The 13,734-nt window shown below is 33.5% G+C and overlaps 2 protein-coding genes across 2 annotated transcripts; both read right to left on the reverse strand.

Moving 5' to 3' along the window:
- Positions 1-5,772: 5,772 nt before the first annotated feature.
- On the reverse strand, positions 5,773-7,643 carry LOC117342767. The gene is made up of 3 exons (XM_033905008.1): positions 7,432-7,643; positions 7,036-7,159; positions 5,773-6,132 (listed from the first exon to the last, which is right to left on the reverse strand). The coding sequence occupies exons 1-3, from the start codon at positions 7,501-7,503 to the stop codon at positions 5,972-5,974; spliced, it is 357 nt and encodes a 118-aa protein (XP_033760899.1). The 5' UTR covers positions 7,504-7,643; the 3' UTR covers positions 5,773-5,971.
- Positions 7,644-8,319: 676 nt separating this feature from the next.
- LOC117341810 lies at positions 8,320-9,901 on the reverse strand. Its single transcript, XM_033903673.1, has 2 exons — positions 9,390-9,901; positions 8,320-8,499 (listed from the first exon to the last, which is right to left on the reverse strand). Exons 1-2 carry the CDS (start codon positions 9,606-9,608, stop codon positions 8,320-8,322), a joined length of 399 nt encoding a protein of 132 aa, XP_033759564.1. The 5' UTR covers positions 9,609-9,901.
- Between the last annotated feature and the right edge of the window lie 3,833 nt (positions 9,902-13,734).

Raw genomic sequence — 13,734 nt, forward strand, 5'->3', positions numbered from 1 at the left:
GGTTGCGGACATTTCTAATTTTCGTAATCAAGGTAAAGGTGATATTTTTGTAAAAAAAAAATATTACGCCTGATAATATTTCCCGCCTTGATTTTTACAACAATAAGTGCTTTAATGGAATATATATCAACGATGGATACATTGATTGAGCAGGTTAATACATGTAGCTTCATTATAATAAAACATGTTTATTGACAGATAACAAATCAGTTATTGAAATGTGGACTTTTTGTGAGCTTTTGAGCGTTTTTTTTTGTTTTTTTTTGGGGGGGGAGATAACAAAATAGTCTATGTACAGAAGTGTTCAACTCCTGCCTTTGTATCCGTAAAAACAAATAATTTTTTGAAAGAGGGAAAATAATGTTGAAACGGCACTATAATATTTATACATCACTCAGAATAGATTTATGTTATCCTTCCAATTCTTATTTTTTCTGGCTCTGTGCTGGAAGGGGTGGGGGGGGGGGGGGGGGGGGGGGGGGGGGGGACTCTAATGAGTGTTGTTATATTTTTTGCTTAAAGTCAACTTTTTAAAATGAAATTCGTAAAATAAAATATAATATGGTATGCTACATATGTAGAATATTATATAAAACTGACTCATACAGTCCTTTCGTCTTTCAAGAACATTTCAGTGGTACACTAAACAAATATAATATTATGAAGTAGACCTAGACAGACATAGCTTCGCTCATGTGCTAAAAAATGTCAGTTCTAATCACCTGATATAAATGTTTTGCAGCTATAGTTTCTTATAATCGAATGTTTTTTTCCGTATTTACCATATTGGTATCGTTTGTTCCTATCTATTATCAGAAACTGTCACAATCAAACATTCATCCATAGAAGCTCATCCAATATCATTACCTGTGTACAAGATTAGGACCATACTGTTTATTTGCAATCATGTCTTTCACTTCTATATCAATACAAATAAATGTGTTAATGGGTATGTGTTATATACTGTAAATACTTGTGGTGTTGTTTTTTGTTGTTGTTGTTTTTTTTCGGAAAATGATCGCCGTTAAGACGAACACTTCCTGACTATTAGGAGGTTTATTTCTGTAATTTGTTTGACTTTGAAAATATAAAATTATGATCTCAAATGTATATCATTTGTACAATTTGATTGTATTGAATCATCAAGATGATATTCACAACCGCCGCCACATGACAGCGTAAAGATCTCTCTGCGCAGTGTTTCAAACAGATGGATGTGTCATTAAGTGAAGTATTATAGCTATCTGTGATATTAGTAACTATCGATAATTGTTTAAGTATGAAATTAGATATTACAAAACAGTACTATTGTTTGAAAAAAATATTGTATGATGATATATGTATGTGAAAGTGTTATGAATCTCTCGAGGAATAAAAAAAAACATTTCTATTGTTTGCTTCTGTTATTTTCAAACTTCTATATAAAGTTGGCCTCAGTGATAATCAGATTTTAAGTGTTGATCAATCCTGGCGTCAACCTCATCCAAATTAACAATTGTATATAATTATCGCGATATATTTATAACTACAAAAACTTGAGAATAGTTTAAAGACCATTTCAATCGATTTGGGGCCTCGCTGGTAAGGTGTCCCAACATTTTATCACTAGCCATCAACCTCTGGGTCGCTAGTTCGAAACCCACATGGGGACAGTAGCCTGGTATTAACCGTAGGCCTTTAATGACCCTGGCTGCTAATAAGACGTTATAAACAAAATAAATCAAATACACAAAACCATTCCAACCACTACTTCAACTGACCTTGGCGTAAACGTATATTAATGAAATGAATTATGTATTCACGTAAGACAATAATATACATGGAAAGCAATGTCCTCCATTATTCAGCTTTATTTACACATGAACTTAGTGTCACCATGCAACCTAGCAAATGTTAGGGAAATATTGTTGTCATTATTATGACAATTGAAAATACATATATCGTATGGTTATAGTAATCTTATATACTGAATACGAACTCCATATTAGTGTTTAAATCATTAGAAAACAACTAGCCAATATGTATATACCATGTGCTTGTCTTAACCACAGGCCTCTGCGTATGGTAAGTATTTATAGAAAATAATATTATCGTCTACTCCGACTATATATACTTACCGGATGCAGACGTTTGTGTTTTAACAATGCTAATCATTTAAATGTATTTATATCATATAGATAGCATAATAACTGAAAATTGATTAACTCATTTTGTTAAAATAGGGATATTAAACGATAGCTTCAAAAGAACAAGAATTCCACGGAAGTGGATGTGTCGCCTGCACAGCAAGCTAGGATTTGAATTTAAAAAAAAAAAAAAAAAACAGCTTGGATATTCATTGTATCTATTCCAAGTATAAGTTGTATGACTTGCCGGATGAATTCCCATACAATGAATGAACTCACAAATGACGGTAATACCTATATGGCGCAATTTTTTTCAGAAAAAGGCGACACAAAAATTGGAAATATATACATCCATCGGTTTTAAGTAAGAATAAAAACATTTTCAGGATCTGATTTTATTTCCCTTGGTGAACATTTATAAGCAGAAAAACAACAAATACACAACATTTCATAAATTTGAGTAGTAATAATAAGTTGATGTCAAATGCAATCTTTGCACAAAACCCCGTGTGAATTCATTATTATTGCAGTGATTATTCTTAAGCCAGTGTTATGAATATACAGGTGAACTGTGTATTCAGATTTCTCACCTGTTGCCAACTCATATGATGACTAACATTTAACCCTAGTCCTAATTCTAAAGACGTTATGTACACACATCAACTGGAATGGTGGATCTAAGAGGTTTTGTAGACATGATGAGTGAAGTCGTTGATAGCATTTATTGATTGCAAGAACATTTAATACATTTATGTACAGAACTTCTTACCCCGAACATGTCATCATGGTGCTATCCATACTGGTTTGTGATGGCTGTAGTAAGACCTTTTTCCAAGTAAGCACTTTTGTTAAGGAAGCACTGTATGAAGTTTGAGTTTGATTGGCCAAAGGGAACTCAAGTTATTGCACGGAAACCAATTTTCTATTAATAGTAACAGTGACCTTGACGTTTGACCTTTGAACTTGAAAAGCAATCACGAAGCAAGCACTTTTGGTAAGGAAGCACTGTATGAAGTTTGAGTTTGATTGATGGAAGGGAACTCAAGTTATTGCGCGGAAACAAATTTTCTATTAATAGTAACAGTGACCTTGACCTATGACCTTTAAACCTGAAAAGCAATCCCAAGCGAGCACTTTTGGTAAGGAAGCATTGTATGAAGATTGAGTGTGATTTGTCAAACGGAACTCAAGTTATCGCGCGGAAACCTAATTTTCTATTAATAATACCAGTGACCTTGACCTTTGAACCTGAAAAGCAATCCCAAGCAAGCACTTTTGGTAAGGAAGCACTGTATGAAGGTTACACAAAAAGTACATTTAGATAGTTAGCCTTCTCGCCAGTTTCTAATGTTTCTAATGAGATGGATATATCTGACCAGGTACACATCTATATCCACCAAGTACAAACAGATATATTTCGCTCTAACCAGGAACAAACGGATAAATTTCTCCCTCGCTACGTTGATACATATATTTCCCTCTAACACAGTTCATACAGACATATCCCTCTTACCAAGTAGGCCTACAAACAAATGTACAATGTATTTGTTTCTCGTCAGATGCAGATATTGTCCTCTCTCGTACAAACAGATAGACTTTCTTTTTACTACGTAAAGTTTGGATGCTTCCCTCTCACCAGGAACATAGAAATCTCACCACTCAACAAGGAGCATACAGATATATTTCCCTCTTACGAAGCCGAATTTCTTACAGATAATTTCTCTCTCACCAGGAACATAGAAAGTTCATCCTCAACAAGGAACATACAGATATATTTCCCTCTTAAGAAGTTCATACAGAACTACACAACTTCTTGTAAATATCAACCCTACTGCGGTTTGATGCTTCCCTCTCACTAGGAATACAGAAATATCAACCCTAAACAAGGACCATACAGATATATTTCCCTCTTACGACGTTCTTACAGTTAATTCCCTCTCACAACAGTTACACATATACATTTCCCTCTTATGAAGAACATACATATAGTTCCCTCTCACAACAAGTATAAAATATCTATTTCCCTCTCACGAAGTACATACAGATAGTTCCATCTCACCACGTATTTACAGATATATGTCTCAATTACCACGTACATATACATGTAGACATATGTCTCTTTCACCACGTACATACAGATATATGTCTCTATCACCACGTACATACAGATATATGTCTCCATCACCACGTACATACAGATATATGTCTCTATCACCACGTACATACAGATATATGTCTCTATCACCACGTACATACAGATATATGTCTCTATCACCACGTACATACAGATATATGTCACTATCACCACGTACATACAGATATATGTCTCTATCACTGCATACAAACATGTATATGTCCCTATCACTACATACAGATATATGTCTCTATCACTACATAGAGATATATGTCTCTATCACCAAGTACATACAGATAGATGTCTCTATCACCACGCACATACAGATATATGTCTCTATCCCCACGTACATATATATATATGTCTCTATCACCACGTACATACAGATATATGTCTCTATCACCACGTACATACAGATATATGTCTCTATCACCACGTACATACAGATATATATCTATCACCACGTACATACAGATATATGTCTCTATCACCACGTACATACAGATATATGTCTCTATCACCATGTACATACAGATATATGTCTCTTTCACCACGTATATACAGATATACGTCTTTATCACCACGTGCATACAGATATATGTCTCTATCACCACGTACATACAGATATATGTCTCTATCACCACGTACATACAGATATATGTCTCTATCACTACATACATACAGACATATGTCTTTACCACCACGTACATACAGATATATGTCTCTATCACTACATACATACAGATATATGTCCATCTCACCACGTACATACAGATATATGTCTCTATCACCACGTACATACAGATATATGTCTCTATCACTACATACATACAGATATATGTCCATCTCACCTCGTACATACAGATATATGTCTCTATCACCACGTACATACAGATATATGTCTCTATCACTACATACATACCGATATATGTCTCTATCACCACGTACATACAGATATATGTCCATCTCACCACGTACATACAGATATATGTCTCTATCACCACGTACATACCGATATATGTCTCTATCACCACGTACATACCGATATATGTCTCTATCACCACGTACATACAGATATATGTCTCTATCACCACGTACATACAGATATATGTCCATCTCACCACGTACATACAGATATATGTCCATCTCACCACGTAATTCCAGATATATGTCTCAATTACAACGTACATATACATGTAGATATATGTCTCTATCACCACGTACATACAGATATGTCTCTATCACCACGTACATACAGATATATGTCTCTATCACCACGTACATACAGATATATGTCTCTATCACTAAGTATATACATATATATGTCTATCACCACGTACATACAGATATATGTCTCTATCACCACGTACATACAGATGTATGTCTCTATCACTAAGTACATACAGATATATGTCTCTATCACCACGTACATACAGATATATGTCTCTATTACTACATACAGATACATGTCTCTATCACCACGTACATACATATATATGTCTCTATCACTACATACAGATATATGTCTCTATCACCACGTACATACAGATATATGTCTCTATCACCACGTACATACAGATATATGTCTCTATCACCACGTAAATACAGACATATGTCTCCACCACCACGTACATACAGATATATGTCTCTATCACCACGTACATACAGATATATGTCTCTATCACTACGTACATACAGATAAATGTCCATCTCACCACGGACAAACAGATACATTTCCAGTCAGATTCCATCTCTGGTCATTATAAACTGTGTTTAGTATATTAAACAAAGGCTCATCCCTTGTCAGAATATTCCGTCTCAGGTCCATCTCTGTAATACAGGGCCGGGCATCGTCGCATATGTTCATACCACCTGTCATAAATAAATAGATAAAACATGAATCTGAAGAACAATCAAATACTGTCACACAAAATATAATTAGATGTATTCTTTGGCTGTCAAAATACTAAAAACTAAGGAAATTGTAAAAATAATAAAATTAATAAAATATATTTTAGATATGATTCATGACTGATTGATACAACCTACTTGAGACTTGCAAGGTAACTTTACTTATCCCATACTGTCTGTCGCTACTCTTCGATCACACAACGTTGTGATAAAGACACAAACACTGCATTGACATGTTTTATCTGACCACAGGTATGACTAATATATGTTTCTGGCCTGCTGCTGTCTTATCCAGTTGGTATGTCTTATATCCGTATAATCGATTAAAATGATAGTATTGTGTAGGATTATGACCTTGGCCTTATTCATGTACACATGCTCAAATACCTTTTTGTGCTTAGGCTAAAATACTTTTGTTTGTAAATCTGATATCTAAATTGGTATGATTTTTTTTCTAATTGGGTCGAGGACAGGCCTCATGCTTGAGCCTGAAAATAGTTAGATGAATACAGGCCCTGGTGTTCGGGAATAGTGAGTGCTAGGTGACGTCAAATGATTGTCTTTTTCACCATTATGATTGAAATCCATGTAATACTTGTTAGATATATCTGTAATCAAGCGTTGTTTTCAAGGAATGCAGCTTTTAAAAGCCGTAATAGGTTAACTTACTGTTGTTTTAAATTTTAAGTTAAGAAAGAATGGTACAACAACCTAAACATTTCTCATGCAATGTTTGTTTGGGAAATGCATATTTTTTTTTCATTTCCGGATATGGGTCAACTAAACAATATGAGAAGTTCAGATTTTATCAGAATTTCTCAACTTCTGGATAAAATTCATGGAAAGAATTTTATTTAAACCTACCTGTTTCGTACGGATCCTGTCTTGTGGCCTGAAACCATGTCGCCGTTCCCTGCCGGAAATAGTTTACGTAATTTTGCGGATGCAAATCCCATGTTCTCCTCGAAGAGTTGTATGTGGTAACAATCTGATTAAGAATAGTATGTGGGTTAATACGTATTATTAAAAGAATGAACGAACATTGTTTTAAAAAAGAGACAGACGAGGACAAAATATGAACAAAATACAGATCAGGATAGAATCAATTGGCAAAGCACAAGAAGAATTATCATAGCATGACATACAGAAGTGTCATGCTATCGTATCCAGCATATGACATTTCAGTGAGATGACACTTTAGGGTAACCCTAGAGTGACCTAATCACCTGTGGACATTACAAAGTACACAATGATACCTACTCTGTCGATAATGTCGGGTGGAAACACGTATTTAATGAGTGCTTCAGCAAAATCGTGAACCAGTAGATTCATCTGGCCGAACTCTGGGTCGAATTGACCATCTTGACCACAAAGAAGATTTCCCTGCCGTGATAACTAAACGTCTTCCAGGGTGTGACCATTTCATGGCGATAGGTATTCCGTCATCACAGAATGACGAGCAATGGTCGTGACAGGAGTCTATAAGGAAAGCATTTATAAAAGTATGAGGAAAGGACAAAGGCGACATTACCCAAAACCTATCACCAAACAATCATTTCTTTAATTCATTAAAAAGCATTAAAGTGAATTATAAGTTGCATTGTCATTATTAATTCCTATTCAAATTAGAAGCAAAATATCAGCCATTGATTTTGGTCATCTTGGCCACACATACTAATAAGACAATACCGACGTCCCTAATTAGTTTTTTTTAAATTTCCACCGAAATGGATTACTATCTGAATATTTCGACATTTTACGCATCACCCAAAGAGCAATTTACAGGAGTTTTCAACTGTCGATACTGTTACTTGGCATTGAGTTGCATCACGTGTATACCCTTATCAATTAATTGTACACACAATTATAGATCAAAAGAATCTTATAAAATGATCAGTTTTCGATGAAATAGAGAGTAAAATCCTACTACAACATATAAAATGTTTATTCCCTTCATCTTGGAGGATAGAAAATCAATGCACACAATCCGAGAGAACGTTGATATTTTGCAAATTCAGAAATAATGCAGGAAATGTATGCAATTACAGCTATATAAAGTAATCACATAACGGGAACAATGATAGGTTAATGCGTTATACAGTGCCAAGTATATTTCAGGTTTGGGTAGTTTTTCAGAACGTCTAGCGTTTATATGCTGGCGTCTAGGTATTGCAACTTACATTCACATTCAGGATTGGTTGGTGCATACTCCGGAAATTCGCTAGGAAATTCATCAGAGTTAAATATTCCCACGGTGATAGTGTTAGCCACTCGCATAAATAGATCATTGGGCATATATCTGACCAGTAAATACACCAATCGGGATCCCTGTAACATAATTACACAACAGATACACCAATCAGGATCCATGTAACATAAAATGATCTTTAGAATCAGCATATGACGTACGCCATTATAAACTTAACAGGAATTGGCATCAGCAAGGGCTTCCTATAACCTCAAACAGAACATTGTACCAATTTTACACAAGACACACCAATCCTAATACCCGTTTAACCACGTAAACGATTGAAAAACAATCAGAAATTCTGCAATCACAAAAGAGTTACAATAGTTTGAATTTTGTTTCCAAATTGAAACATAAAAAAAATACAACCAAACAAACAAAAGGTCTCAAACAATTTAAGTCCCTGCAAAGATTTTAAATTCCAAATAATTACTTTGTTTGTTCTCTTACCAAGATAAACTACTATCTTGTTATTGTCAATGATTTGTATTTTTGCGATGACAAAACAAATGAAACAATTTTGGTTCGTTTCATCCATTCTTAAGTAAAGTCATCCAAAATATGTGGAGATACACCGAAGGCTGAATCATCAACGAACAATTATTATGCAAATATATATCGATTTCAATAATTGAAATACAATCATTACCAAAGGTTCATAATTAGACATTAGGCTATCCCACATGTATCTCTTGTCAATTTTAGCCATTTAAGCTCATGTAACGTTAAAACCCACACTACATTGAACTTGGAAACTAGTAGCCATGGAAACGGAACAAAAATTCAGAAATCAACATTTTCTCCAAAAAGAACATTGCAGCTGATCATTTCCATGTTGAAAGAGTGTAAAGCTGTTATGTTAAAATACGTTTCTGTAATATCAAGAAATACATGTACATCAATCGCAAATGTCGTAACAAAGGTTATGACAAACTCTTGAGAAAGGAGACATAAAGTAATGATGGTTTACCCGACTGAAGGCAATGGTATGTACAGCAGCAGTAGCTGCTATCTGGATGCTGGTTTCGTTGGTCGGTTTTGTATCGAACACATCTGTCTGGGTCACCCAAACGTATTGAAAAGATGGATCTAACTGTCCTCCAGGTTGTGATGCTCCAAGAGTAGACGACCCGATTAGTATCTTGGAGGCCATTGTGAAAAGACACAGTCCTGCTATTATAAGGACCATAGCTTTGCGTCCATAGACCGTTCGTCGAATAAACGCGTCTGTAAAGAAAAATAAACGTGTTAGTGTAACGTGGGTGGTAGGTTGTGATTGATATGGCGACGTTCTGTAACCACAATGATAATGATTTTATATATTTGGGTTCTTCGTCTAACAATGCTGAAACTGCGTCGTTATATTCCTTTCCGTGGAAAGTGATTTAAATAATTTCTATGAAATATATAACCATACACATCATTCAAATCTCTCCCGTTCGTATCAAATACGTGATATGCGTTAATTACTTTCACATTAACCAGTGATGGGTGTTATAAGTCGTCTATACCATTTCATCGGTGACGGATTTCTATTGGTTTAGATTGATTAATGTCCTATCAACAACTATTCATTTCAACAAACTTTATTGTACAAAAAATACAATCGGATCAGATAGTTGGTTAGCTTATCGAAATCTTCTTCAATTATAACCAGATGAATTGAAGTTTATGTAAATAGAACAAATTGAAGCAAATGATTATATAGATATGCAGATTGGTCAATACATTTGTATTGATAAACAGTGATAATTTCTATCATATTTACGGTATATTCAAGTGCAGATATTAGTATCATTTTGAATTCAAGATATTAGTTGTTGTTGAAGAGTTTCTATTCATATTAATGTTTTTTATCTCCTCTTCCTCCAGCCTTCCACTCAGAAGCGCCGGATTCAGACTTGATGTCCCGACACCCCACAAAAGCTTTCATAAATAAATAACAATGTATACTAACACAGTGAAAACATAACAATGGGCATGAATTAAATCTATATATTTATATCAAAATCAAGTGTTAGCTCATTATATATGCATGTTTTAGCACTTTCAAGGTAAGATGTTGTGGGTTGTTTATTTCAACATCTTAATTCCTGCCTTTTCAAATGGTTTACTGTAATAAATGAATTAAATTGAAATGAAATTCCAAGGAATTAAATTCTCGAAGTATTTTGGGAACAAAAATGATGAATTATTTTTAGATCTACACAAAAAGACTGAAGGGGCGCTGCCTGCGAACATTTTGTGTATGGTTTTCAGTATCATTTATAAATATGTTGACTATATACTACCAATGTATTAAGTTGTATTATTGTGTAATATTTGGTACATTAAAGTAAGTTTTTACGGCAATTCTCAACAGTTTTTTCATTCTAGTTCTTTGTACCGTGTATTGTCAGATGTCCCCTTCCTAAGTTCAGCATTAATCCATAAAGCTTCTACTTGAACTGATTAGATTAAATGTTTACACGAATTATCACAGCTGCCCCAAATTACATATACCTAGTATTGGTATGATGAATGCTATGTAATTATTTTTTCTATCTATTTATATTTCAGACTTTTAAGAATGTACACATGTTGATATGATTTCTTGAAATTATTATGTTTATGCTCAGACCAGGGTCCATCAGCATTAAATGTTAGGCCTACATGTACTTGTTTATGAGTATGTCAATTATTTGGTGTCTAAGAAAAACAACTGTGGGATAATTTGGGTTTTTTTCGAGAGAAAAAGATTTTGTTTTATTTGGGTCAAATTTAACATCCCACTTATCAGTCCAGATTTCAATATTTTCTAAATGAGTGTTTAACTATCAGCCATTAAAGCTTATATTTATCACTATTCACTGCATACAGTGATGTGTGATCAGCAAATAATTTTACTTGACTGGTTAAACTATATATTAAATCATTAACAGAAGGAGTAGAAAAGGACCGGGAACTCACCCCATAAGGGACTCAAGAATAACCATTTTTATCCTTCAATGGTAAATCTTGGCTTGCCATCAGATAGGTAATTTTGAACTAATTTTACAGATTTTCAGTTATATCATAATATTGTACATGTATTTTGTGTTGTAGTTCAATATGCCAAACGTGATCAAATGCTGAAGTTATATAACGGAAGACCAAATTACTATTTATGATAAATAGATGAAAGTCAATAGGTAGTAATGTATCTATGTATGAATTCAGATTAATGGTTTAATTCCTTATTGTAGTTATAAAGATAATTAAAACAGCGTTTTCCTTTGTTTTACTAAAACAAGAAGTAGCTGATATAGGCCGATACCTAAAACTGTCACCTTACATTGTCACCCTTAAATGAATATAACTCCCTTTTTGAATTATTGAATTATTGAAACTGCACCACAGATTTCAACATGCTAGCATTGTCAGTGGCATTGACAATTATTTTATGGAAATAACTGACCTAAAAGAAGTACCTGTGATTTTTTAGGGTTTAGGTGATATTTCACCTTACATGACTCTCGGGATTTGTATTAGTTAATGTTATATACTACCTTCCACTTTATACCTGTGGTTTTTATTTGTTTTACATTTTTGTTGTTTTTTTCAGTTTTGAAATATTTTTATTCATCCTTTTGCATATTATGAGTACATTAAATAAATCAAAAAAGCTTCAATTATATATACAGTTTTACAGCAACACAATATCGTTTTTTGTTGTTGTTGTTGTTTTGTTTTTTTTTTTGTGTGAAGAGCATCAAGGTTGTCAGTGATAAGGCATACAATATCTTAGAAAATGTGTACATGTATATATATCGAACAATGTTTAATGGCTAATAAATACATAGCATCGAACAATTAAGATAAATATGTACCATTGTTGAATTATATATAGCTGACAGTATTAAGAAGTTGATAGGTGAACATATAAAGTATTGAAAAGTTATGACATATATATGTATAGTTGACCAGCACTTGCATAGACTGACGATGCTGCAGGATTGTATAGTATATTTACTGAATGGTGAAATTACTGAGTGTGAAATTACTAAATCTATTTCTAGTTTAAGCAAGAATAAGGCTCCAGGTTATGATGAAATCTTAAATGAGTATCTAAAAGCCACTGTATAATTATTTAAACCATTATGTAATAAATTATTTAATACCATTTTTAATACAGGCTTCAAACCCGATTCCTGGAAAGTAGGGGTTATTAAACCTATATATAACGTAAAGGTGATCCTGATAACTTAGACAATTATAGAGCAATAAGCCTTGTCCCATGTCTTGGTAAAATGTTTACATCTATTCTTAATAGCAGATTAAATTAGATGGCTGATGAAATAAATCTAATAATTTATGCCCAGGCTGGATTCAGAAAAAAAATCATTCTACTACATGTACCGATAATATTTCTATTCTTCATGTCTTAACATCCATCTATTTCTCACTTGGAATAAAGTTATTTTGTACATTTATAGACTTCAAAAAGGCCCTTGATTCGGTTTGGAGACTTGTGCTATGGTAATATAACCGGGAAAATATTTAAAGTTATTTATAATTTATATGCAAATACCAAATCCTGTATAAAAAATGGAAATGAGGTATCTGAAATGTTCAATTGTAATATCGGGGTAAAACAAGGAGAAAATATATCGCCATTTCTATTTGTCATTTACCTGAATGATCTAGAAGACTTTCTTGGAGAAAAAGGTGTGAGTTGTTAAAAAAAATAGAAAATTTAGGTGAAAACATTGGAATTTATATCAAACTGTTTATAATTCTTTATGCAGACGATACAGTAATTATGTCTGAATCGGCCGAAGAACTCCAATCAGCCCTGAATACATTTGAATTATATTGTAATAGATGGAAGCTTGTTATAAATACAAATAAAACTAAAATTGTTATATTTACAAAAAGAAAGTGTCAAATGAATCTCCATTTTACAATAGTCAATGATGTAATAGAGGTTTTAGAATCATTTCCTTATTTAGGAGTTATGATGAATTATAATGGGAGCTACTACAAAACAAAAATGAAACTGGTGGAACAATCTAAAAAAAACTATGTTTGCTGTATACAAGAAAATAAGAAATATCCCTTGGCCTGTAGACCTACAATTAAAAGTTTTTGACTCCCTCGTATTACCGATACTTTTGTATTCAGTAGAAGTATGGGGTTTTGAAAATTTAGGTGTCGTCGAAAAACTACATTTACACTTCTGCAAGCGTATACTAGGTTTTAAAAAAGTACACCAAACTACATGGTATATGGTGAGATTGGGAGATTCCCATTATATACATGTATATAGAAGTTAAAACAAGAATTATTATGCTTTG

The sequence above is a fragment of the Pecten maximus genome, chromosome 14 (assembly GCF_902652985.1).
Source record: "Pecten maximus chromosome 14, xPecMax1.1, whole genome shotgun sequence".
NCBI classification, from domain to species: Eukaryota; Metazoa; Mollusca; class Bivalvia; order Pectinida; family Pectinidae; genus Pecten; species Pecten maximus.